At 41.6% G+C, this 25,101-nt stretch overlaps 1 protein-coding gene across 11 annotated transcripts in view; it reads right to left on the reverse strand.

Moving 5' to 3' along the window:
• The window catches only part of ZMIZ1 (zinc finger MIZ-type containing 1), a 360,810-nt gene that overhangs the window by 36,919 nt on the left and 298,790 nt on the right, over positions 1-25,101 (reverse strand). For all 11 annotated transcript variants that reach the window (XR_012623945.1, XM_074830534.1, XM_074830533.1 and 8 more), the window contains 2 exons: positions 16,364-16,508; positions 553-667 (listed from right to left, as the gene is read on the reverse strand). Coding sequence is in view for 10 of the 11 variants with exons in the window: in XM_074830534.1 (XP_074686635.1) it covers positions 553-667; positions 16,364-16,508 (260 nt within the window). In the remaining variant the exon portion in view is untranslated. The remainder of the gene's footprint in view (positions 1-552; positions 668-16,363; positions 16,509-25,101) is intronic.

The raw sequence follows: 25,101 nt of genomic DNA on the forward strand, positions 1-25,101 counted from the left end.
ATGCTTTTGGTCCAATGCATATTGAAGTATTTTTGCTAAGTAAGGCAGTATTAGCAGAAGAGGCTGAAAAAAGCACAGCCTACAGTTGGTAGTTAGCACCTCAGCGTGGGGGTAGACACAGCACTGGATTTCACCAGCCCACAAGTACGACACAACCCCAGGTAAAATCAACAATAACCGTCATTTGGTGAATCTAGCTAGAATTTTTATATTTAATAAACAACTCTTCAAATTCAATCTGAAATTCCCTAAAGGTTTGGGATTACCCCAAAATCATGCTTTCAGTGTTGAAAGCATACAGTGCAAAATACGTGCTAAACCCAAGATTGACATTTGCATGCAGCTAAAGGAGCTACTGACTCAAGCTCTCGGGCACCTCCTTTCCAATGCCACCAAAGAGGACAGGACAGGGAAGAAAACGCACCATGTACAGCAAAGAGAACATCAGACACTGTTATGGATCCCGAGAGGATTTTCCAAAAAGCTTTTCATTTTGCAAACATTAGTGAAAACCCTTATCTAGAGGGGAGGAAGCATAAAAACCAAGCTTACCTGGCTTTGAGAGGTGTTAGTCACACCCCATACTGTGGTGACCACTGATAAAGAGCCTGGAGGCTGGTTGGTATTTTGCTGCCAGGGAACAGAATCGTAGGGGAAAGACCCATCACTGCAAAAACAAGTGTTGAGGGGAGTGAGATTTTGGAAGTTTAAACAGTGGCAAGTTGCTGGCAGGAACAAAAGGATTAACACCTGACATTACCTTAACTCTCCTCTCCTTCCATTATTAGCCTGATACTCTCAGAGGCATAAAGTTTCTTTAATAGCAACATAATCATATCAAAACCACACAGAACTAATGAATTCCTTAACTGTACTGAAGCACAGGGCTTTTACCATAAAGGTCTGTTACCAATGAAAGTAAAAATAAACTCGGGGCAGAGTTTCAAACAAGGACACTAAGCAAGTTGCTCAGAAGCACTTATTTTTTGCAATCCATCTCAAGCTCTTCAACAACCACTGCTTCAGCTGCCTCGTATCAATTCAATTAGATTTTGAGACCAGACTGCAGCTCCACTGTCTGCACTGGGTCCCCAAATGGCCAGAAAAGCCTTTAAAGGAATAGCAGTTCAACATCATTTTGAAAAGGAAATTGAAATTCAGATAGTGTTCTCCCACACGATGGATAAGCTGCATGCCAAAACCAGTATTAGCTAATCAGCATTCTAGAAAATCAGCCGCAGATATACAACACATCTTTCAGATAAATATGTGGATGAGAGGATTGGGTTTTTCCATTAGCTTTGTCCACAGATACAAGCAAGTATTTCTTACAGTTCTTTTCATACAAAAGCACTGGTGGTTTCAAAATTAACACAGGATAGGTACGCATCTAGAGTAATTAATGAAATATGTTAAATCCAGTGAAAGTAACTATTAATCCCATAACTGTAAAATATATGCCACTTGAAATTTGCTCGTTCTCATACTATTAACTTGCAAATTAGATTTCTATTTGCATATATGTACAGATACACACACATGATCTTTCCACATCTAGATATATATACCATTTAGTACACACACACACACACATACTGCTCTTTCATTTTTCAAATGCCATTGACTTGTACTTTTTATCAAGAACTGCATTTTTGCCTGGACTACCAGCTATCACTGGAATTCTATACAGGGCTACCTTGCCTAAAGAATCTATACAGGCTCTATGAGCGCTTTGTCCATGTGCTCCAAAGCCTGCACCATGAAGTGCCACACAATTAACTCATACAAGACATGTTGAGACAACCAACCCGCCCAAGTCCTAAAAAAGGGCTCTGTGGCAGACCAGGGAGCTGACTCTCCCATGTCCCCTGACAGTACACTCCAGGCTTGGACCACTTTTCCTTCCTTTCGTGCTGGGAGCCAAAATCAAGGACTACCTATGTGGTTCATTCTTTAGCCTGTTCATAACACCTCGTGTTAATAATTTAGGAACAGGAATTGCATTGCACAAAGAAGTGCACACACATGTGATAAAAATTGCCTATGTCCCAAGCAACAAATAATCTAGTAACAGCAACAGCAACTGTGTAAGGTCAAATGAAACAGTGAATACATTTTACAAACAAGTAGGAAATTTCAAACAAATTCCATAATGCTGTGCCAGCACAACAGCACTGTATTAGAACATAACTGTGAATTTGAACTGACCTACTTGTTTCGAAATACCCAAATTGAATTAAGCAGTAAAATCACCAAAAAAAAAAAAATAATAGTTAGGGAAAATAATTATTTCCCCTAATAAATAATTATGGAAAATTAATGGAAAATAGTAATTCTTTATAAGATGCTTGACATGTAATATTTACATTCATGGCATCCATATAAAATGATGTGTGAATAAGGGCATATTTACCACCTTGCAATCAGTAAGTCCTCGTAGCCCATTTTTCTTTAAAGTATTTTCTCTTAGAAGGCTGAAAATCTTGCCCCTCTCATTCAGAGGCTCAGACAATGGCTTCAGTGACTAATATTTGCCAGTGACGCAATGCATCAGCAAGTCCCCTCTACCAGCATGGAGACAAATGATGACTAACCCAGAATTTGTGACTGCTATGAAGCCTTCCTCTTTCTTCCTGCTCTGAACAATGCCTCCTACTTTACTTCCTTCTCTGACTGGGTTTGATGATGTCTGCTCTGTGATTTGTTTGGATATTTATGGCACATATGAGTGTTTGTATACTTCAATGACTACAAAGAAGCTCTCTCCATGACATAAGCAGTGAAAGGACTCACTGCAGCCATTCCTCACTATTCCCCACTGATGTGCTGTGGACAGGTAATAAAACCTGAGGGACAAGGCAAATATTTTGCAGGTGCATGAGTAAATAGGAAGGGTAATGACAGGCAGGAATCAAACCACAGAGTCACTGAAGGTTCTTCTAATGCAAATATGCCATATGATTTGTATGCATACTCAAACTTTGAGCTAGCGATGCCTTGGCCTGCTGCTAAGAAGTTGTAACTATTTCTTCACTTTCTTTTCCTCCAAAGCATGTTTCTCTTACCCGTTTCTCTCCTTTACAGTACACAAAAGAGATTTCATGCATTACTCATCCCTAATTTCCAATGGTAGTCAGAGCATTTGTTTAGTGGAAGGCTGCACTGGGTTCTCAAAGACTATACAATCATTTAATCTAATTACAAAGAAGAGTAAATCACTCAATTTTTACTGTTTTACAGTTTAGATGGGTGACACCTCAAGAAACTATATTGTTGACATATGATGAAAGCCACCAGCATAACACATGAAAGCCAGAAAAAAAACCCCAGGTACAGATCTGTTGAGAAACATTCACTGCACACATTGAATCACATGACTATCACATTATCCAACACAGGACTTCGCTTTAAATTGCAGACGTTAACTTCAGAAATTATGGCGACACTGATAGTAGTGGTAGATGTGCCTTGCAGAACATCAACTTATATACCTTAATATATACACTCACTGTGCTAGACCTCACTTCACTCAAACATCACTTTAGTTACCCCAATGAGAAATACATGGCATTCACGTGGTTTGCACTCCCCAGTGTGGTACTCTGGCCCATCACCAATTACGTGCATGTTCGAGTATGACTTTTGCCATACTGGATACAATACCCACCCTTCCTCCATCACATGAAGGCTTCTTTGGTTTCAAGCAGTAGGAGATGCTGAAACACGTGCCACTCAACTAAGGGATTACTTGTCCCTCCACTTTACTCTTTCAACTTCCATTTCTGTACTTAGACAACCCAAAGGAATACTCCCACCATCAAAGGAAAATCCATGTAAGTACTGTAATGAAACGTGACCAATCCAATTCTCATTTGCAAAAGAGCAGTGGCTTTTCGCTGTTATTATACAGAGCTGTGAATTATCCTGAAATCCCTTTCTTTAAACTTGAAAATGGCAGCCAATAGAGACAGAAGCTTCAACCTCTCCAGACACAGCGAAATGCTGCCCATGACATTGTTCCCGTTGAACAGTACAAGGGTAATTAAGTCTCTCACTACACCCTGGAGGGCAGTGAGTCAGTTTGGGCTCAGCTGGAGTCCACTAAAAGAGTATTGACTAAATTTATAATAGTGTTAATGAACCTATACATACTACTGGTCAGCATTAAAGGCCAAACAGCAGAGGAAGCCATAGAGCAAAGAGGAAGAGATGGAGAGAAATTACTTCTCAAACTATGATGTAGTGAAACTGCAATCAAGGAATAAGAAGGAAGGATTTCTTAGCTGCTGGTACATGTACAGAAATCACCAATAATACAACACTCACGTCGGAGAGGTACATCGGTACTTAGGTCTAAACAGGTTCTCTTAATCCCAGTTCTAGGAAAACAGAATCAGGCAGATATCCACCCTCTTTGCAATAGTTACAGACTTCATGTCAGACACAGATTGTTAGTTAATTCTAATAGAAGTTGCTTAATAAAAAGTGAGCTCCATATAGTAAATTAATACTAGTGAATTACTGTAATTTATATATGATCTGTGGCATTATTTGAAAATGCTGTATTTTAAATATGTTTATGTTGTCATTAAAGCAATTGTATGTGTATCTGATACTCTGTTTACATGTCTTCATTGATTGAGGAAGGAGAGATTCAGATGGTTTAGTGAAGTACGCATCCCTAGAGCATTAGTACTTTACGTGTTGTGGAGGAGGGTAAAAACTGGAATTATATCTTCCCGGTGATTTTCCACATCGCTTGTTGAGAATGCCAGGTGTCTAAAGCACTACCTTTATAAAGCATTTATCTCTGCTTTAAACACTGAAATCCATCAACTACTGCAGAAAAGCACCAGGTATTGGCTTTATCAAAAAACCTTTTCACTTCAACCACTGGCATCAGGCTTCCCACAACTGGGCTTTCAGTGGCTAGTTTCTGTTGCTTACCCTCAAGCTGGCTTTACAGTTTTGCAGGGGTCTTTAATGTTTCTGAAGCACAGTCATCCCACCTGACGGGTAGCTGACACACACAGAGTCCACACAGTCCTTTAAATCTACTGACTCTATTGTAACTTCTTCAGCTGATGCCAAGATGAGCAGGTAATTGCCAGGGTAACACTGACTGTCATTTCTCTCATGTGTTCTTTTGTCACCCATTGACACCTAGAGAGGAGAGCATCTGACGACCAGGAGTGAGGTGTCGGATATCTACCCAGGCAGTTACACATGGCTACTCACTCCTTTGCAGTTACACATGGCCAAAAATCAGAATGGTCCAAATACAGTCCAGAACTGGGCCTCCTGATCTGTTCTTGCCTGCCGGCACCTGTCTGTGTCTGCACTTTGCTCCGCCTCTGCAACTACCTCTGGGCACTCGTGTGCTCAGGGTGCCCAGCACCCCTTGGCTGTATTCTTGGTTGGAGCCTCTAGGTGACACTACTTTAATGCAAACTAAAACGTAACGATTTCCAAACAAGGCTCCTTGCTCCTGCCTCACCCCTCTTTTCCCCCTAAAACCTCATCCGTCTGCAGCGGAAAAATATGACAAATCCCATAATCAGAACAGGAAATAAAGCTCTGGGTAACTGTAGCACCAATACATGTGCTTCATGCCCATACTGTCTCACAAGTTAGGCAGCTTAGCTTCTTTCATTCAGGTTTAGTTTTTGTTTTACTTGGATTTCTCGAATGAACACCACGCACGTACCTTTAATTATTAACACGGATTCAGTTAGCAATCCTTCCTGATTAGGGCACCACCATAAACTTATTTTAAGCATACCCTTATTTAAGAAAAAGGCTGTCTTGCATGGGTGCAGTGCAAATACTGAATTTGAACTGCCTTTTTGGTGTGTTCATGTTATGGAACAGGCATGAATTTCACCACATTTTTATAATTTTTCATATCAGTATAAACAAAACCTAGTAACTTCTTTAAAAATAAAATCACAAGAACAGATGAAATACTATTAGCAGTTTCCTGGAACGCTAAAATGCTCCAGGAAGGACTTCAGCTATCTTTTTTCCCAATTCGTTAACCTAGGAATCCCTAACAATCCATTAATAAATAACAGATCATATGGATTTATTTTTTTTTATTATTGCTGGTCAAATTTCCACCAAAAATATCCTTGGCCTTGACTACCAATCTGAAAAAGACAATGTGACACCTGAAAGCCAAAATTTGTTTCCAACTTACTGGCAATCAAAAATATTTCCGAGATCTGCTTTTGTTTTCTTTTTATAAACCCCAGACATTTAGAAGGAAATAACTAACTTCTCATTTTTCATTGAGATTTTTTTGCAGGGGAACAAAACTAATGTCTCACCATCTGAGATACATGCACCATCTTCATACGGCTAAAGTGTCTGGCCAAAGTGTTTCAACTTTAAATACTTGTAATTAGTTTTTAGTCTAGTTAACAGATATTAAAACACATTACTGTTAAAAAATTTTCATAACACAAAATTTAACCAACTTATCCCTTGGTCTTTTGTGCTGTGTTTTCCGTAGACTGTAGAAACCACTCTATACAATCCATTCTCTGTTCACATGAAGGAATATGGCAGAGCAAGGAGACACCCGTGGAGAAAAGACACTAAGACCACTTTACAGTCACCAAGGAAATATGAAGGCATATTTTAAAGAAAACACAGAGTAACTACCGTACATCACACACTGACATAAAGCACACTAAAAGCCCATATTGTGTACAGGTATTCTAAGGTGTTTACATTAAAGATGAGGAAAAAAAGATGGTGGTGTAGTAAGTTTGTATACTAATAGTGGCTTTGGATGGCTACCAGTAATTTACTTTTGACTGATGCTGCCTATGTGATGCATACCTTCCTCAAATACATTCCTCTATTTAGTAGTATTATTTGAAGAAGTTTAATTTGTATAGACATCAGTTAAGTCTCCATCATGTATTTCACTAAACAAACACATCAGACAGAGTCCCATCCAAATCACTGGATGTTTTTATGTAATGCAAAAGTGAAAAAAGCCAATTTGGAAGCATTCTGCAAGACTTTATTTCCCTTTACTTCATGGCGTGACTCCAAACATTCAGATCTTACAGAGAAAATATACAGCTCCCAAAATTATCCCTCCATAATTTCAAGTCTGTTGTTTCCCTCCACTCTTTCGAACTAGATGAATATGTTCTCTAACCCTTTGGAAAGCTTAGATTCTCCCAACTCCAAATGCACTGAGGATCCACACCTAGTCCCTCCCTATCAATAAAGAATTACCTCAAGTGTTGCTTCAGTACTGGATGTTGGCTGCACCGGGCTATGAGCAATGCAAACTGAAGAGGAAGACTGAAAGCGTTTAGAAATTTCATAATTCACTGTAAAAAGAAGGAAGGCTGTTTTTTGGCAAATCATTTGAAAACACAGAAGCATTCTGAACCCTTTCTAGGTGAGCAGATGCAGGTGAAGCAGTCAAAAGGTGAAAGCAGCAAGCCATTTATCAGCTCGGTGGTTTGGATGGCACCTGCAGCTAGCAGGTGGCTATCACCCCTCCCTGCCTCTGCTCTTTTAAATATCAGCACACGCATTTACAATAACCATTCATGCAGCCGCACACATACGCACAATACAGCCGCCTGCGTGGAGACTGAGATGGCAGAATCAAGCCAGCAGTTCAGCAGGTGATATGAAGTACCTCTGGAAGCGGAAAGCCCTTAACTTTTTCTTTATAGTCCTGACAAGGCCTGTGAGGCCTGGATGACTTATGACTGCACCGGGTGGGAAAGCTGCCTTCCATTTCACATTGGGTTGCTACAGGTCAGGCTGTGACATGCTTGCTGCTGCTTCCTGGCGCCTTACTCTACACACAGCCTCATCAGTTAGAAAGCCATGCCTGCAAAGTACCATGCTGCTCAGCAAGAGTTAGTGCATCTGAATCTAACCCCTGATACGAGAAAAATGCATCAGGCCAAATAATTAGATTAATGCAGAAGTTTCTGAACCTGCAAACACCCACACCCCCCTGCATACACACATAGTCCTGCTACATTATAGATTTCATATATGTCCCTGCACACGTGTGTGCGCATGCACGCAAAGATACAGAGATAACACAACTTATTTCTGTCCATGGGAAAAAACCGATCACAGCTATGCAGGTAAGAAACAAGAACGCTACTGAGACCCGCTCCTGCCTGAGAAGCAGCAGAAGGGGTTACCATCGTCTGACATTATGGGAGTACAGCATCCATCCGATCAAAGGAAAAAAGATTAAAGCATCACACCCAGTTCTATTGTCACACAAGTCGACCATGCAACGCATTACTACAGCCCAGATTACAGTTACAAAATCCACCGGTAACAGCCCTGTTATTAACATGCCACCTGTTACCTTTTTCAAAATGCTGAAATTATCTTATGACCGTTTTCAGCTTGACAAATGCAGTTTAATCTTTATTGCATCTCAGAGCACAGACCTGCTTCATCCATGTCTTATTTATCTCACGTGTGTCGGAATGCAACCCCGAGCCCTCAGTCCCCCCCTGCCACCAGGCATGCCTTCTGCTCTGCTTTATCAATATACCTGGGTTTCCATATCCGACTGCTCCTTTACAATAAAAAACACACCCACCCAGTATTCTACCATTGCCTGTTGCCTTGGTAATCCAAATGCCTGGGTACTCGCTGATTATCGGCGAATGAGACTCGCATTGTTCACACCGCAGCGCGTCTGCTATGTTAATGTGAGATAATGGCAGCCAGAAGACTCCTTTTGTTCCCAGCTTTGCTGTTTATTCATAGTGCCTGGAGGTCAGCGACTGCTACAACAACCGGGGAAGGAACCGCTGAAAGCGTGAGCAGATTCCACTTCTGCTTTTGCCTCTGAGACAGGGGGAACCACGAGCAGCCCCGCACAGCGAGAAGGGCACCGGGAGCTCTGCAGTCTGACTCACGCAAGGTGTAGCAGGCGGCTAGGAGGAAGATTTGATGGACTCGCACTTCCGAGATTTTAGATGAAGCTGATTTACGCTCCCCGACAACAGAAAAAACCGCTTTCTTCAAGAGGCGCGGCGGGAAGGGAGGGAGGGCGGGGAGGGGGGCAGCGCAGCCCCACCGCGGCTCCCTGGAAGCGAGCGGGGCTGGGGGCTCCGGGGCCGAGCGGGGAGCGGGGGCGAGCCCTGCCCAGCCCTGCCCAGCCGCGCCGCCGGCCACCAGCCTGCCGCGGGCAGCCGCCGGGGCCGGGGCCGGGGCCGGGGCCGGGGCCGGGGCGGCAGCGGCTCCCGCAGCGCTGGGGGCGCGACCGGGCCGAAACCGACGGGACGGGGCGGGAGCCGGCTGGCGGGAGGTACCGGGGGGCAGCCGCCGGGCCAGGCCGGGCAGGGCAGGGGGAGCCCGGGCAAAAACGACTTCGCCGGTGAAGGACGGCTGCGCTCCGGGCACATACAGGGCAGGTCTGAGAAACGTCTCCCCGAGCCGTCCCCGACACTCTGCCTGTCAAAGTTGTTTGGAAATGCTGTTGCTGACACAGTGACACGGGCAAACAAACCATCACATCGTATCTCCCCTGACGTGGTAAGTGGGAACGGAGAGCATAAACAGACCGTGCTACCTTCCCCGCATTCTCAGCCTGGTGGAGATGAGGACATGCAAGAAGATGCCCCGGCTGGTGTGCTATTCCTCACTCCTGGAACAGCCCTTTCACGGGAAGGAACCACCGAGTCCTGCTAAAGGCACTGTCAGTATCTAATTAATGTCACCAACCCATCTGCACAGGTTGTTGATGTGCTCTGTCTGTTGAGCAGGCTTTGTTGTCATCTCTAGCGAAAACCAGTCAGGAATTCTTTAGCAAGAATTTCTAACCCATTTTATTTTAGGGACACCATTAGAAAAGCCCTCCATGACTGCAAAGAGTAATGACTATTTCCTTTTCTTCCCAATGCGATACTAAAGAGACTTGAGAGCCCAAGTGTATGGGAATAACGAATAAAAAAATGACAAAATCATTTATCAGGAATTCATTCCTTTTGTAATCTATTTACAGGGAAATCCTGTGGAGGGTCACATTTTCATCTAACTGAATGAATGACAGATACATGCAAAGAAAAGGCATCAAGAAAAAGATGAGGTTTTAGACAAAATACACACCTGTGTTCCTCTTGTCAAATTACCCAAAAAGAACAGAAATCTTTTAAAAAGACAAGGTATTTGCCATCATTTATGCCGGTAATAATTTTTTTTTTTCACTCCACTGAAAATTGAAAACGTCGCCAGACTGTAAAACTCCCACCCTGCTTAGAAGCCATGTCACCTCCTGGCAGGCAGGCTGGAGCACGATGCTAACAGCGTGGGCACCCAGCAAACAGCTACTCACACCCAACTCACCCTGTGCTGAACCACGGGCTGTCCCTCCCCCAGCCCTTCTGTGCGTGGAGGGACTGCTAAACCTCCCGTGTGGACCTGAGGCTGCCGTGGTGGAAGGGCACTGACTCAGTTCTGATGTTCCCTACCCAAAGGTACTCAGTCCAGTTAAGACTCCAGATGATTTTAATGAGTTTCGCGTCAAAGAGCTAGGCAAAGTATAGCTTCCAGTGCCACCACACAGTTATCATGCTGACAGTCAAAATTGGTAAAAACTAGGGGTGTTGCCACAGCTGACTGATTTTTAACTGTAGTGCCGTCAGAAATGAGTCGGTTTCATTGAGAATAAGTGACAGAAGGAACCTTCACAACACACTGGAAGAGGAAAATCACCTAGACTCAGCACGATTATCTGCTTTTGAGAGCAGCCCTCATGTAAAGACCATGATACTATTGTGATGATCCCTAAACAGTAAATTCCAATCAATGAGACATTTTCAGGAATTGGATGTTCAATGTGGCCCAAACGTAAGAACGACAGCTGTCTTTTCAAAGGTCTTGGTTATTGTATTTTAAAAATCAGCATAGACAGGGCAAAGCCTGAAGTCAGATTTTGCCTCAGTCAGCAGACATACTCATAATATTTGCTTAGTCTTTATCAGGATTTTCAAAAATATCAACAGACACTTTTAAATAAAAAAAAAAAAATCACAAAACAAAACCCTAAAACTTTTTATCTAGTATATACAACGCTTAGAGGAAAAAATTTAAAGTATGTAACACTTACGTGTACTCATCAGAAAAAAAATCACAAAAGTATAGTAGTTGTGTTGCTACATACTCTTATTGCAATAGTGCTTACTTTGACTCTAATCAATACAGAAGCCCTATTTTCACATCTCTGCAAGGTGCTGTACACACAATGAAAGATGATCCCTATCCTATAACCTTTTACCAAGCATGTGAAGAATATATATTTGACGAGAAGCTGCCCATTTATTGTTTTCAGAGATCGTGTCTCTCAGTCTTTCCTGTTACAAGAATTGATCACTTCTCTCACCTAAAATGAAATGCAGATTTTTCACATGAAAATAATATGTTTAATTATTAACAGCTAATAGTTACACATTATCAGTTTTCAACTAGAGAGCATTAACCATTTCCTTTTAGTTTCAACGTTGTTTCAAGGTTTTCTTCCCCATCCTCCCCATATCCCCATATGTGCTGAAACCAGTATCAGTGGTTTCACTTAGAGGACAAGATGAGCAAACAAGTCTTGGGACAGTACTTTCGAGCGATTAGTTTTGTCTTTACCATGCTTAGAGCATCAGGGGCCTTACTTAATACTGTTCTGAACGAATCCTGAGGTTTTTTTTTTTCTCTAAGAAATGGCACTTCTGCAGAAACATTTTTGGATCCTGAACTTTCCCCTTAATTTCTTCTGATGGTGGATTTTAACATTTCTTGACTGAAGACAGAAGAAAAAGAGAGGCTGCTCTTGCAGAATCAGAAGTGATACAGGTTGGTTTACTGCGTATATTCTCTTATATTAGGATTTACCATCTGTTCAGTCCCTAATTATATTTATTTCACAACTTCAACAAACAGAAAGATGGAAAGGCTTTGAAACAATCTTATCTTTCACCTGAAGAGTTTTGAATTCTTTTGCAAAGGCTGTTCCTGCATGCCACAGCCACACGCAGTAACGAAGTGATCCCTAACTTCAAACTGATGTATAAAACACGCACACTGTGCTTGTTTTCATGAAAGTGTGTATATGCTGCACCTGACCTTACACTTCAACCATTTCTCTCATCCAGACATTTTTAAAGTGACTATTCACAGTTGGTCAAAACTGCCTATCATGGCAAAATTGAAAAGGCAGGAACCTTAGCAGAAACTCTTGACACTTTTTCTACTGGTACATTATAGACAGATCACTTCTGATTCTCAACAAACAATGTAAGAGACAGTCCTAATCACCCAGTACAAATTCAGACACAGAATTGCCATTTTCTTCCAAGAGCTCCTACCACTGCCAAAAGTTCAGCTCTTGGAAAAATTCAAACTAGAAGAAAAAAATGACAAAACAAACACTAAAAATAAGCACCCTTCGTAAAGCAAGTCTAACCAATAAAAGGTATTTATGGCGGTTGCCTGAACATAAACCAGTAATGATAATAAATAAAGCACCTATCGTAATATTGAATCACTACTTAATTTGATCTACTGTTTAATTTTCTCAAAACCTCTAGTGCTAAGTAACTTGTGATAAAAATAATTTTATCTTCATATTTTTCATCAAGCTTGACTGCCCTATACAGACATTACTACCTTTTGGTCACTTAACTGCAAGACAGCTGGCAATTAATACAGAAGACCAAAATTTGGAGCAAGAGAGAAGACAATAAGAACCCAACGATGCTCATGACAACATACCAAACTGCAACTAACAGTTGACTATTTTCACATGTTTTTGTTGACAAAGTAAGCTTTACTAGAAGCTATGCAAGAAATGTGAAGCCTTCTAAGGTTTGCATGTGTCAGATCCACCTTAAACTGAACCAGGGTGCAGCTCCTGCTGGGACTGATGGAAACTGTACCCATTTCAACCAAGATTCAATTTGATTCACATGTAAAGGTCCACCACTTAATGCAATGAAGCATCAAGTAGGAACTTGATCAAAGCAAAGAAAGGTGCATAATGACAATAATTTGTACTTACACAACAGCATTGGTCAAAGACCTTAAATTCATTTAGAAGTAAACAATCAGTCACCTTGAGTAGTATCTGTTATTACAGACATTATGTCAGATTGGAAAACTACAATACGAAGAAGTTACATTACTCCCTGCAAGCATGAAATTTCACTCCTAGCAGAAGGGCCAGCCCAAAGACTACCAGCTCTCCTTAAGTCCCCCATAAATGCTTTAAATAGGACTTAAATTAGAAGTTATACAGGATTAAAGAGGTGGATAGGTCTCATACTGGTGTTTGAGTCCAGAAGTGAAGATTACCCACATGAATCAGTAAAAAAGTCGAAAAATAAAATTAAAAAAATAAAAATAAAAATCAATTAATTTCACATTCAAGTTTGACCTATTATTACACTGCACTGACTTAAAGCAAAAAATAAAAAAGATCAGGATTTTTTTGAGAATCCAGTGCTCATGCTGTTCATAAAGCAGAGGAGTTTGCAGTCCAACCAACCGCCCTACATTAGGAAGTATTTAGCTGAATTTTTGTTTATATGCAACACTTGATCATTCTGTTAATGAAAAACTAAATTTAGAAAGAAATTAGCACAATAGAGTCCCTACTCTGAAAGCGTTTGTTGCATGTGTGCACATCTTTGTATGGTTTATATTCTGCTCTCTGTAAGTGCATTTGACCAAGAGTATCACTATCAAAGCCCTCCTTGATCTGTCTACTTCAGTTTTTTTCCACAATTTGATTAACTTTTTAAAAATAAAAGGTTGTCCCTAAAAATAGGCCAGACCTGAATTCCCTCCAGTGTATGTGCCCACAGTTTCTTAAATACATTTAAATTCTTGTCATACATTCTTGAGTCAGAATTTATTTTAAATAGCTGAGCCCTGTTTCAACTCTGAGACTAAGCAGCTGTGGTTCTGTAGTGCCAGGTACATGGGGATTCTAGTCCCTGACTAGAATTCTGGGTAATTTTGTTGCTAGTAAAAGCAACAGCAGAAAAAGCTCTGTGTGAAGTACTCAGTATAGTCCCATGACAGGGGAAGGATTTTTTTTTTGTCTAGTGATATTCAGAGGCTGACATATATCCTATCCCATATAGCTCTGTTAAGCTATGTAAGGTTCTTGAAAATGCTCTTTGTTGTTCTAATTTCATATCTAATTTTTTTTACAAAACTTGGAAGTAGCTGGCTACATTAATTTCTTGTAGAAAATGCAAAGTATACTTTTTTTTTTGGTTTGAATTCATATAAAAACCTTGTGAATTAGAGATAAGACACTGTGAACTTTAATACTAAGCTTCTGACCCAAACGTAATCTAATGCAAATACAAATGTTGCTTCATCAACAGCTTTATCACTGAGATTGTACTTAATGGCTTTTCAGCTTTTGTTTAATTCAAACAAACAGAAAACTCACTTCTTCACCCCATACTTCACTACTGTCCTATAGACTGATTATAAAACATCCATGAAAATAAACAGTTCCAGCTGGAAAAAGAAGTCGGAGCACAAGATGTCTCATTCTAATGTACCACCTGAGAGATTTTGAGCAGTCACGGTTATGGCTAAATTACAGACAAGACAACAGCACACACTGAAGCAGTGATGCAGGTAGTCCAAATCCCTAAGAGGCTGCTGCAACTATTATAGATAAGAAGTTATGCCACAGAAATACTGTTTCTAGAGGGGCATCTCATAGGTAAACAGCAGTAATTTAGAACTGATGCCCAGTGTCTTCCTCAGTAAAGCATTTTGAGGGCAATACTCAAGAGAAACTTATAGGGACTGTTTGATACTGGGCAGGATACTGCAGTTCTACTGTTAGGTAGAATATTGGGTAAGCTGGTACTGCCAGAAATGCTGGTATTTAGGTATAGCAGAAGAAAGTATTTATTTTTTGACATGTGACAGAGTTTCAGTGGAAAACTGCCGTGAAAGAAAAGAGTTGTGCCTATCTTATCTAGTAACGCAGCACACAGCCCCTATGAGATACAACAGTGCTTTCATCTTTATGGACTCTAGGGGAACAGAGGCTAAAAGGTCGGACAAGAATCAGGCATCTAAAAACTACAAAACTACACCTAGGAGAGAGTATACACTGCACCAAGCTTTCTCTGCAGACTGGCCACTAATTTCACCTTGGCTTCTGCAAAGCTTCTCCCAAGTGTAAAAATAAGTTATTTTAGAACAGAAGGTTTTCTGTTTTTTCTTTTTAAGTGTGTTTACAATCGATCATTTCATAAACAACTGAAAAAAGAGGCAATCCCGGTACTCCGAAGACAGTGATATTATGTTATACTACAAGAAAGGACTTTATTCACAAGGGCTATAATAAAAGGCATAGCATTTGCATGGTTTTCCCATAAATACAACAAAAGCAAGGAAAATACCCCCAACCCAAAACCAAAAGTGGTTTCCAGAAGAATTCACACATGCAAATGCACTGGTACAAAGATATCCCTATGCTCCATTCTAACACAAAAGTTCAAGTTACTTACGCTGCCATGGAATCTAGGTACAAGGAATTTACCCTCATCCACACTCTTATAATCCTTTACTAACAAAAGTACCCTACAGTAGAATAACTTATACTATTTGTGATTTCTTTAATGCGATGCTGAGGGAAAGGAAGCCTTGAAAAAAACTCCTAGAAACGTAAAGCACAAAATGAATGTTTAATCCTGTCTACACTCGTCTTCAGCTTTTGCCTTGACCTAGGCTCTGCAGACAAGAACCACAAATACTGCTCCTCCATGTAATGTGGTAATCAAAGGCTTCACACCTTTAGCTTCCTCTAGGATCCTCTAATGCTCGCATTTTCTTCAAATTAACGCAAGTGCTTTGTGATCCTCAACTAATATAAGGTGGTACAGGACATTCTCCCACCTATGGCTACACCCACGATACAATTGCTTTGTATACATTTCCAAGGACACTTACAAAACAGAACATCAGTGAAATGTTGTCAACCTCAAGAAAAGCCAGTTGTATTTAAATAAACAATAGGAAAACGTCTGGTGAGAGACACATTGTAGAAGTTTATCTCTATGGCACAACTTGAAGTTTGAAAGCAAGCTCACCTGATCTGAGCACAGATTTGAAGATGGAAGAGTCACTTCACTATGCACCAGACAATAGCAAAGACAAAACCCAAGTTTTAGTACTTGCTATAATTACAGATCCCCTGTTGTCTGTAGTGCTGTTAGCACATGAAACAGTGTAGCTATCTCTGTCAATGGGAACAAGCATTTCAATTAACAGATCTGTCACGGGTACATCTGTAGAGACTGCTGCTCCAGTGCACTGGGCTGAGACTCACCTATGAGAGAGGGTGGGTTTCATGGAGCTCATAGAGTTCATGGGGGGTTGCATGGGTAGCTTCCCTGGAGGATCGTTCTGCCGGCTTTTCTGGTGGCGAAGCAGCAAGAGCCGTCCCAGTTCCTCACACCACGACGAAAGCAGCGCTGTGCAAACAGAACACAGTGACAGTAAGCGCACAACTGAAGAACCAGCACAGCTGAGTAAAAACACAAGCTACTGTAATGGGGAGTCACAATCTGAACAGACAAACCCCAGGAGTGAAAGGCTTGTCCACAAACCACAACTCACATTACTATCCTACAAAATTGAGTCTGTAATTGCCCTACACTATCATTGTAATGTTTTTACACAAGTTACAAACATTTTGCGCAGCCCAAGAGAACTTGTCTGAGCGAGCGGCACAGAAATGAAGAATTGGTGAGGCCCAAGGACATGGGATAGCTGCTGTGAGCGAAAAAAGACACAGAAAAATTAATTTCACACTAATAGAAACGCAACAAAAACATACAGAAGACATCATTCACAGAGGGGAGCAAAGAACAACAAGATCTCTTTTCTGTTATGCTATTTTTGTGCAAAATATTAATTGGAGAGTCATGAAGAGACCCCCATGTGCAGGAATTCATTTCCAAACTGCTATCAGCTACCAGTCTTGAATACATAAACAGAAGAATATGGCCAAACTCATGTTATGGATACAAAGTTAGGCACTTAAATCTATATTTGACCCAGCACAACCCCTAAATGTGTATTTCCATTATGTGCCTAATCTTCTGGTCAATGAGGGTAATTCTGTGCTTACAGGAAAATCATGCTTATGAACTATGAAGATGCAGAGACTTCCTAGAGGGACGAAAAGCTTGCAACTCCCTCTGAAGACATGAAAGGGGTCATTATCTCTGAAAACATGACCTCTTCGTTACGCACCCACACTCAGAAAATATCAACCTCTGTTACAGAAACCACCTAACTTTGCAGTAAGCAGTGCCTCAGAAAGTGACTGCGGGTGAAACCTGGCTCCCACGAGCACACCCAGCCAAGACAACCCACTGAAGCCTCCAGCGACACCCGACAGAGCCTCAAAGCTGCCTGTTCAATTTCAGCATCGGAAGTGGCTCTGGTAAAAAGTCACCAAGGTATGACACAGTGAAGAGTTTCACTGGAACGAAGTGCAGAATAATTGCAAAATTCTGCAGTTGAAGAAACATTCTCAAGTGGAAGCGCTTGGGGTTTTTCCTTCTTTAAAGTACAGTTTACAAAACCCTCAGAACAAGAAAATGCTTCATATTTAATTTTTAACTAAGTGCTTTCCTGAGGTGTTATGAACCAAACACAAATCAACAGATTGCACAAGTAGGTGAGAACCCAAAGACTACTCAAAAGCCAAGCTGCCACAGTGGTTTAGAGGAGGAGAGCTCTACATGTAATTTTAGGTTTAAAAGAGACAAGTGCGGAATTCTCTAAAATTGAGGCTTTTATTTTTACTTCTTATTTTTCTAATGGATGTCTTTTCACTAAATAACATAATCATAAGCAGTAGCAAACTATCATTTCAGGGTACACCACCTTCATTTTCCAGTAGCTACTCACAGGCACTGTTAACACATACTTAGAACAAATTCCAAAGAGACTAATTGTTAAGTCATATTTGTAGGGGAAAAGAAGGAACCTGCTTTGCCAAGAACACCCACAGATATGATTTTTCAATACAAGAAACAATTGGGATTTCTCAAGTTTAACGGCCACACAAGAAAAATGCTTAAAGCCCGGGCCATTCCTATGAATTAATCACACATTTGGACAAAGGAGAGGTAGTAATTTCATTGCATTTGTCAAGTGGAAGGTCAAGAGCGGTGTTTAGGGAGGCATTTTAGAGCTCTGCTGTGACAAAAAGGGGACACCGCTTCTTCATGTAACTAAATATGGTCACTCGGAAATTGTCAGCCTCACATGTAGCTTACAGAAAGCATTCCCCCGAGCTCTGTGAAATGTTCCAGCAACGAGTGTCAGTCTAAGCTGCTTCTCTATTAGCCAAGGAATCTGTCAACAAGCATTTGATCAAATTATACTCACCTTTTATCCCTGGCATATCATTACTAATGTGCCAGCGACAAAGGCCCCCCTCCCCCTTTTCCAGCCACCTGGATACAAATCCCTGCCTTGCAGGGTTTCTTCCCGCACACCACGGCCACTTGAGCTCTGAGAAACACAAACAAAGTGTTCTGCTGAACGCTAAACGCAGCCGTAGCAGAGTAATACTGGATGCTGAGCACTTCCACAGCCGAGTGTAATTACTATGGCGTCAAATGGAAATCGTCCATCTTAAACAAGGCTTTGATGGGAGGAGGGACCTGCTCCTTCTGTGCACCTATATACACTTGACAAATAAGATAAAAAGCAACAACCTGATGGGTCTGAGGGCATGAATCTGCAAACAGATATCAAACCTGCTTGGAAAAAAAGCAGAGTAACTCCCAGAAAAGGAATACGCCAATGAGATGGCATTGCTTTGGTGAGGTGAAGAAAAGATCTTAATGAGTTATTATCAGCAATATCCAATACACACATTTATAAAGGTGAAATGTAAGCTGTCAAAGAACAAAGAGGTCCTCAAGATAAGCTGGACAGTTTCATTCTACAAGTTATCTGGAGAGGACTCATGTTTTTAGAAACTAAGAGACTGCAGGTATAAAACGCAGCAAATTTACTCATCCCTATCACAGCACTCATTATGGAGAGGTTTAACCTTTCCTCCCCTGGGACATTTCGACTCATGTACCATGTATAATTGCTCTCTTCTCTGCATTGGTGTTTGTGCACAGAATGAAAACAGAGCTGTTTGTAGCCACCTTAGGAGTTACCAGTCCGCCTCTATCCAGCTCAGCAGGAGCAAGAACCCTCTAAAGGAGTCTGCTCTCCTCTGCTGGAAATGCTGGGGTGGCCCCTCTTCTCCCCATCTACCTCCACTGCTCTGCTCTCCACTTGGTAAGATGAATATATACCCCCCACACACATCTGGTACAGCTGGCTTCTGGAGAACATCACTTCCTGGGCTATTCAAGCAAGATGAAACAAACTCAAAATGAATTTACAGATTACACTATTCATCTTTAGTGTACTTAGTTACTGCTTTTTATGCTGACAGTATTAGGCACATCTCAACTCATTTACACTCAAAGCACGAGAAATTCAGTATCATACTATAATGAACAGATAAAGCAGCAAGCACAAAGGACAGCTACAGATGGTGCCAACAGTCAGTCTCTCCCTCTCATAGCACAGCCAAGCAGCTGCTTTTTCTCCCCCCTCCGCCCCTCCTCCTTGTACAACAGGAGCACAGATTTTGCAGATGGACCATCCACACCGTCTCTTGCAGTCTCTTGCTGCGGCAGTTTAATGATCAGATTTAAATCGTGTTCCTGTGCTGCATTGCTACAATGCCCCTTGCATATAATGATGTGGCTTTGCTGCTTAAGTTGAAGTCAACTGTTGCAACGGGGAGAAAACAAAAATCCTTAAACGTACACCCCCCATGCCCCTGTACGCAGCCCAGGTGTAAAATACAACCTGGTTAATACACCAGATTTCATGTTTTCAACCCCTGTTCAGTCACAGAGGGCTCTGCCAGCTCATGCCAAAAGATGCATAATAACGGCAGTTAAATGACGTGCTGACAGTTTAAGTGTATTCACACATTTATTTGGCTTAAAGGGGCACACTCTGGGATGATTGGTGCAATATTTGACCTACTTTTCTCCATTTGCAAACCCTGTATCATTCTTAATGGGATTGTGTTTTACTTTAAGTGTTGATGTATTTTCATAGGAATAAATCAATACTGATTTGCTAATGACGACTGCGTTAAGAAACCAACACAGAAATGAGCAGCCTCAGCTTTCACATTTGTGAAATAGAGAAAAACAGAAAGATTTAAAAATAAGAGAAATTTCAATTACAAGTAGCCCAAGGGGTTTCCCTAAGGAAGCGAGAGAAAAAAACCATTCAGAGATACTCAGCTTGCTGCTATCCAGTCCCATTTTTGTTTCTCCTTTCTCGGAAGAGGACCAGACGTTGCAAGAGTGTGTCTCAGCACAGAATGTGACCAACCTCTCCTTAAAATACTCATAAATACTCCCACACACCCAGAGCTGGCCACACTTTATGTCCTTCTGGATGCCTCCAATCGTTTTAAACACTCATTGAAAAAATCGTAAGATATCACAGTGTATCCACACTGGGATCCTGGGGACAAGGAGAGGGAAGAGGGCTGGAAGGCAAAGATTTATTTTTTTTCCCTTCAGCCCAAGTGACATTTCAAGCATTTCTCTGCAACCACGGAGCTAAGCTTCGCTTGAAAGAGAAAGGAAGCAATTGTTATTTAATCCCCCACCTCTAGGAGCCAGGTCTTTAAGAATGTGCCAAATATCACAAGATTTGCGACACAATTATTAGGACTGGCCACATCCCCCAGTATTGTTCCTTTCCTGCGAAGGCCCTTTTGTGCCTAAAACCTGCCAAGCAGTATAGAAACAAAGGCCTCCGCTGCCCACTCTGTGGCCACTTGCCATCCCTCGGAGCCGTGTGTGCCCAGCACCCAGCAGTAGTATCACAACTGCTTTGGAAGCGCTGGGCCCTTTCATTGGGAAAACCCAGGAGCTCGAGCTGGGGGAAGCCACAGATCATGCCCAGGCTGCCTGCACCGCTTCTTACTTCTTGATGACAAACGATGCCACTGTACTTGCAACAATTATGTGATGGATGCTGATGACGCACCTCGAAGGATAGTTTATAGCCATGGCATCAAATACTGGTACAACCTATTACTATCCCTTTTGGGCCAGGGAACAGAAAGGGGAAGGAAAACAGGCTAAGCGATCAATGCCACCCCACAGATTCACTAATGCATTTCATTAGCTGCATCCACACCAGCACCGACGGCTGCAATCCTGTAACTGACTGATTTAACTTTGCAGTGCAAAGTGCCATAGTAAGCATCTCTGAGTGAATGAGCCAGTGGGCTCCCTAGAAAGCAAAATACAGAGAAGCACGGTGCTAATCTATTTACCTATTATGATACCCTAGTATTAGTTACAGCTTATCACCTCAGTAAATCGCCGCCTCTTGTTAGGGAACGGGCTTAAAGGTGCAGCGAACTGTTATTTACAGGCAGACACTATATTTACAGCCACAAAGACAGGTGAGGAGGGGATAGGACAACAGCTCAGTAATTTCAATGCTGTCTGCTTCCCGGGAGACTGCTGGAGGAGCACAATAGGATTACCGCTTCCTTGCTGCAGTTAAGCTGCAGCAGATAGTTCAATAGGCAGACTGGCAGACCCGTATTTCTTACTCACTGCAATGAAAATATTAGAAAAAAAGGAGGAGTTTGATTCGGAGAACTATCTGTTCAGCACTGTCTCGCTAGTTTGGTTTTGTGTCTCAGAAGGAAATGCATCTGACTGAAAAGATATTTACAGCATAAGTAAGAAAACACAGCATTTTTTTCACAATCATATCCATTAAGTTTATATTACTCCTAGAAACAAATTCATATTTCTTACATGGAGAATTCCAGATAAGTGGAATACAGAGCTACTGAGGTCATTCTAGCCTCTTCTGTATAGACTGCAATTTAAATACAGTTTTTATAAATCATCCAGTGAGATAATTTGGTGGGGTGCAAAGGGAAGCAGTGAAGAGAAGGAAAGGAGTGGAAATAACTATTGTCTTGGTTGTTTAAGAATGTTATTCTTTTTAGACAGAAAAATGGAGCCTATATACTGTTTAGAAAAATATATTAAAAATGTTAACTACCTAATGCTCAATGCACAGTAATATCAGAAAAATAACTTCAATTGCACTAAAAGAATGGAATCTTTGTCCACAATTTTGGGAATCAGTAAATCAGATGTTTTCCTCATGTTTTAAAAGCCATTTTGCTTTTAAAGAGCTGGGAAATGGAGAGAGAGGGAGAAACTGGTCATCCCAAACTATTTCAAGGATTGATTTTACTGCAGCTCTCCTCACACACTCCAGCATAGCCTGGCAATGGCTGGCTACCCGGTCAGACAGTCAGGGCAGGAAAGCAAGGCCACAAAGGAAATAGGATGTAACTATTCAGAGTACACGTGGTTTGTCCCTCCTCTTCAGTTCTTTCAAGGTACCGCTATGTGTCCTAAGCCTGCGACAGACAAGCCCTACCCCTGTCATTACACCAGCTTCTGCTCTGTATCTGCCTCAATGCTGAGAGCACAAAAGCAGTATATATAATGCCAATTACAAAGCAGAAGTAGTCATTTCTCAGCAGTCTGGCTGTTCAACGTGGACTCGCAGCGGTTCCCAGGGAGTCCACCTCTCCCTCCCAGGCCTACTGCTCTGCTCTGCTCTGCTCTGCCTGCCTGCAGATGCCCACTCAGCACGCAGGGGCCCGCGGCACAGAGCCAGTCCTTGCTCCCAGGTGTTTGCTCCCACCTCACCCCAGGAGGCTTACACCCCAGCTGGCTGCTTTTTTGGAGCAGCTGAGGACTGTGTTTGCTGTTCTCCATCAGGCAAAATCAGTGATGTTAGCTTAAACAGTTCAAGTAGACAAGTTAGATCAAACTCACTGATTTTACCTGAAGTAGAAGTACCAACACCAGCCTGCTCTACTAGTAGTGAGGAGAGCAAGTTGTATCTTTGGTACCACCTCCAAACGTACACAGGTTTAAAAAGCGCTAGTCCCAGCAACTGCACAGCAAAGTGAGTGGAACTGAATTCCCCAGCAGAGCTAAGGGGGCACCTGGCTCAAACCTTGCTTTGGGAGGCATGAACTGCCCTGCTAATCACCACAGGAACACAAAGTCAACAGCCACGGTTCAACATTGTGAAACGGGGTATGATACATGTTTCTACCACTAGTAATGTCTTTTATCACCTATGTGTCCTTTATCCCCAATGCCTCCTTCCTTACTATAGCTACAGCTGTGTCCTACAGAAATACCCAGCTTTGACTCAGTAGAATCTATAATGCAGTTATGTATTATCATTAAAAAACCAAACACCATGCAGGTTTGTAGCAAAATAGATAACGTGGGGAATGCCTAATTAAACTGAATGTAATATCAAAATAATTAACAGAGCTTTTATTCAACAAAACCCATACTGCAAACCTGAGAGTTACCTAGCATGTGCTTTCAAGGCTGCTGCATGACAGCAACACCATGTACAAGTCTGGTCTTGAATATGCGTCCAGCTTGCCTTGGCATATCTTTAGCTTTTCACAAATACCTCTTAAGACACATACATATATATAGGCTTCACCACAACCTCTTGCCAACTGCAACAGTACATGCTGGAGACACAGATTTGAATCCTGCTATCCTTATCCCATTACTTCAGTGGAACCGGGATTCCCCAATTTCATTCTACACTTGCCAAAACTTGGCAGAACATCTTACCAGATTCACTACATTAACTTTGAAGTAATACATTACAAAACATAGCAACAATGGCTCAATTTGGCAAGCACAAAACACTCTGCATGGATCCAGATAAAATACGTAAGCATCTCATTTAGGCTTAGCTGTACCCACGTTGCTACATCTGAAAACATGCCCCATTATAAAGAGAAGACAAAGTTGGTGAAAGGCCACCAGCAAGTGAATCTTGGATACAGCTTTTCAAAGGAAATGCACTCCAATAGCATTAGAGTGCTTGTTTTCTTACTCATCCAATTGTTGGTTTCACTGCTTAGATTTCAAACAACAGTGTCTTTCACTACTGCTGTACGCTTTTATTTTGTAATGCCAGTTCTAGTCATCAACAGATTTCACACATAATACAGACATCTGAAAAATGGAAGTGACTCACTTTTAACCCATCTTTGGCTAGATTCAAACTGGTGACCTGCAGGTGAGAGGCTCAGTTTCACTTAATTCATCTTGAGCCCTCCAATTATTACTGTAAACAACTCCTGATCTAACACTACCACTAATACCCAAACGTGCTAGAAAAAAAGACCAGAGGCATTTAACCAGTTTGAACATAGGGAACCCATGCACAAACAGCACAGCGACGTAAGTCTGTAAAAGGGAAAATGTAGTTGCTATCTTCAAAACAGGAAAAGGAATAACAGCAGAATTGGAGGTCCAGTTTCCAGCTGGGGAAAAATAACCCAAACTGTTCGAAAGGACCAAGAATAAAGTAAAAAATTAGTAACAACCAAAATGAATTTGTCGGGAACAGATCACACCACCTATCTGTACTTTCTTTACACTAGCAGACAGGAGACCTTGAGCACAGATTAGTTAGATTTTAGTGTGACTTCAGTGCTGCTTTATGTATCATTCTTACAAATAAACAAGGGAAATTAGGTCTAGCTGAACACCACAAAAAACGGCTGGAAACTCAAGCTTACTATTAAAACTATTAAACCAACGGTCAGTAACAGAAACGAGCATTATCAGATCACTTTTTGCACTAGTTTGTTCTGGGTTTGAAATTACTGAATGCTTCATTTATGGGTATCCATGACGCAGATGGATAAAGGGCTAGAACATGTTCTGGGTCAATTTACAGATGGCACCAGCTGGAAAGAAGCATCACTTCACTGCAGAAATTTGGTGTTGGAACCATCTTGAAAAGCGGGAGAAGTGGTCTGAAATTATGTCCAACAGGGACAAGTATAAAGTACGACACTGTGTACCTTCCCAACAACAGGGTGAGAACTATCTCCAAAGGCAGGAGTTCTCTGAAGCA

The sequence above is a fragment of the Strix aluco genome, chromosome 7, assembly GCF_031877795.1.
Source record: "Strix aluco isolate bStrAlu1 chromosome 7, bStrAlu1.hap1, whole genome shotgun sequence".
Classification (NCBI taxonomy): domain Eukaryota; kingdom Metazoa; phylum Chordata; class Aves; order Strigiformes; family Strigidae; genus Strix; species Strix aluco.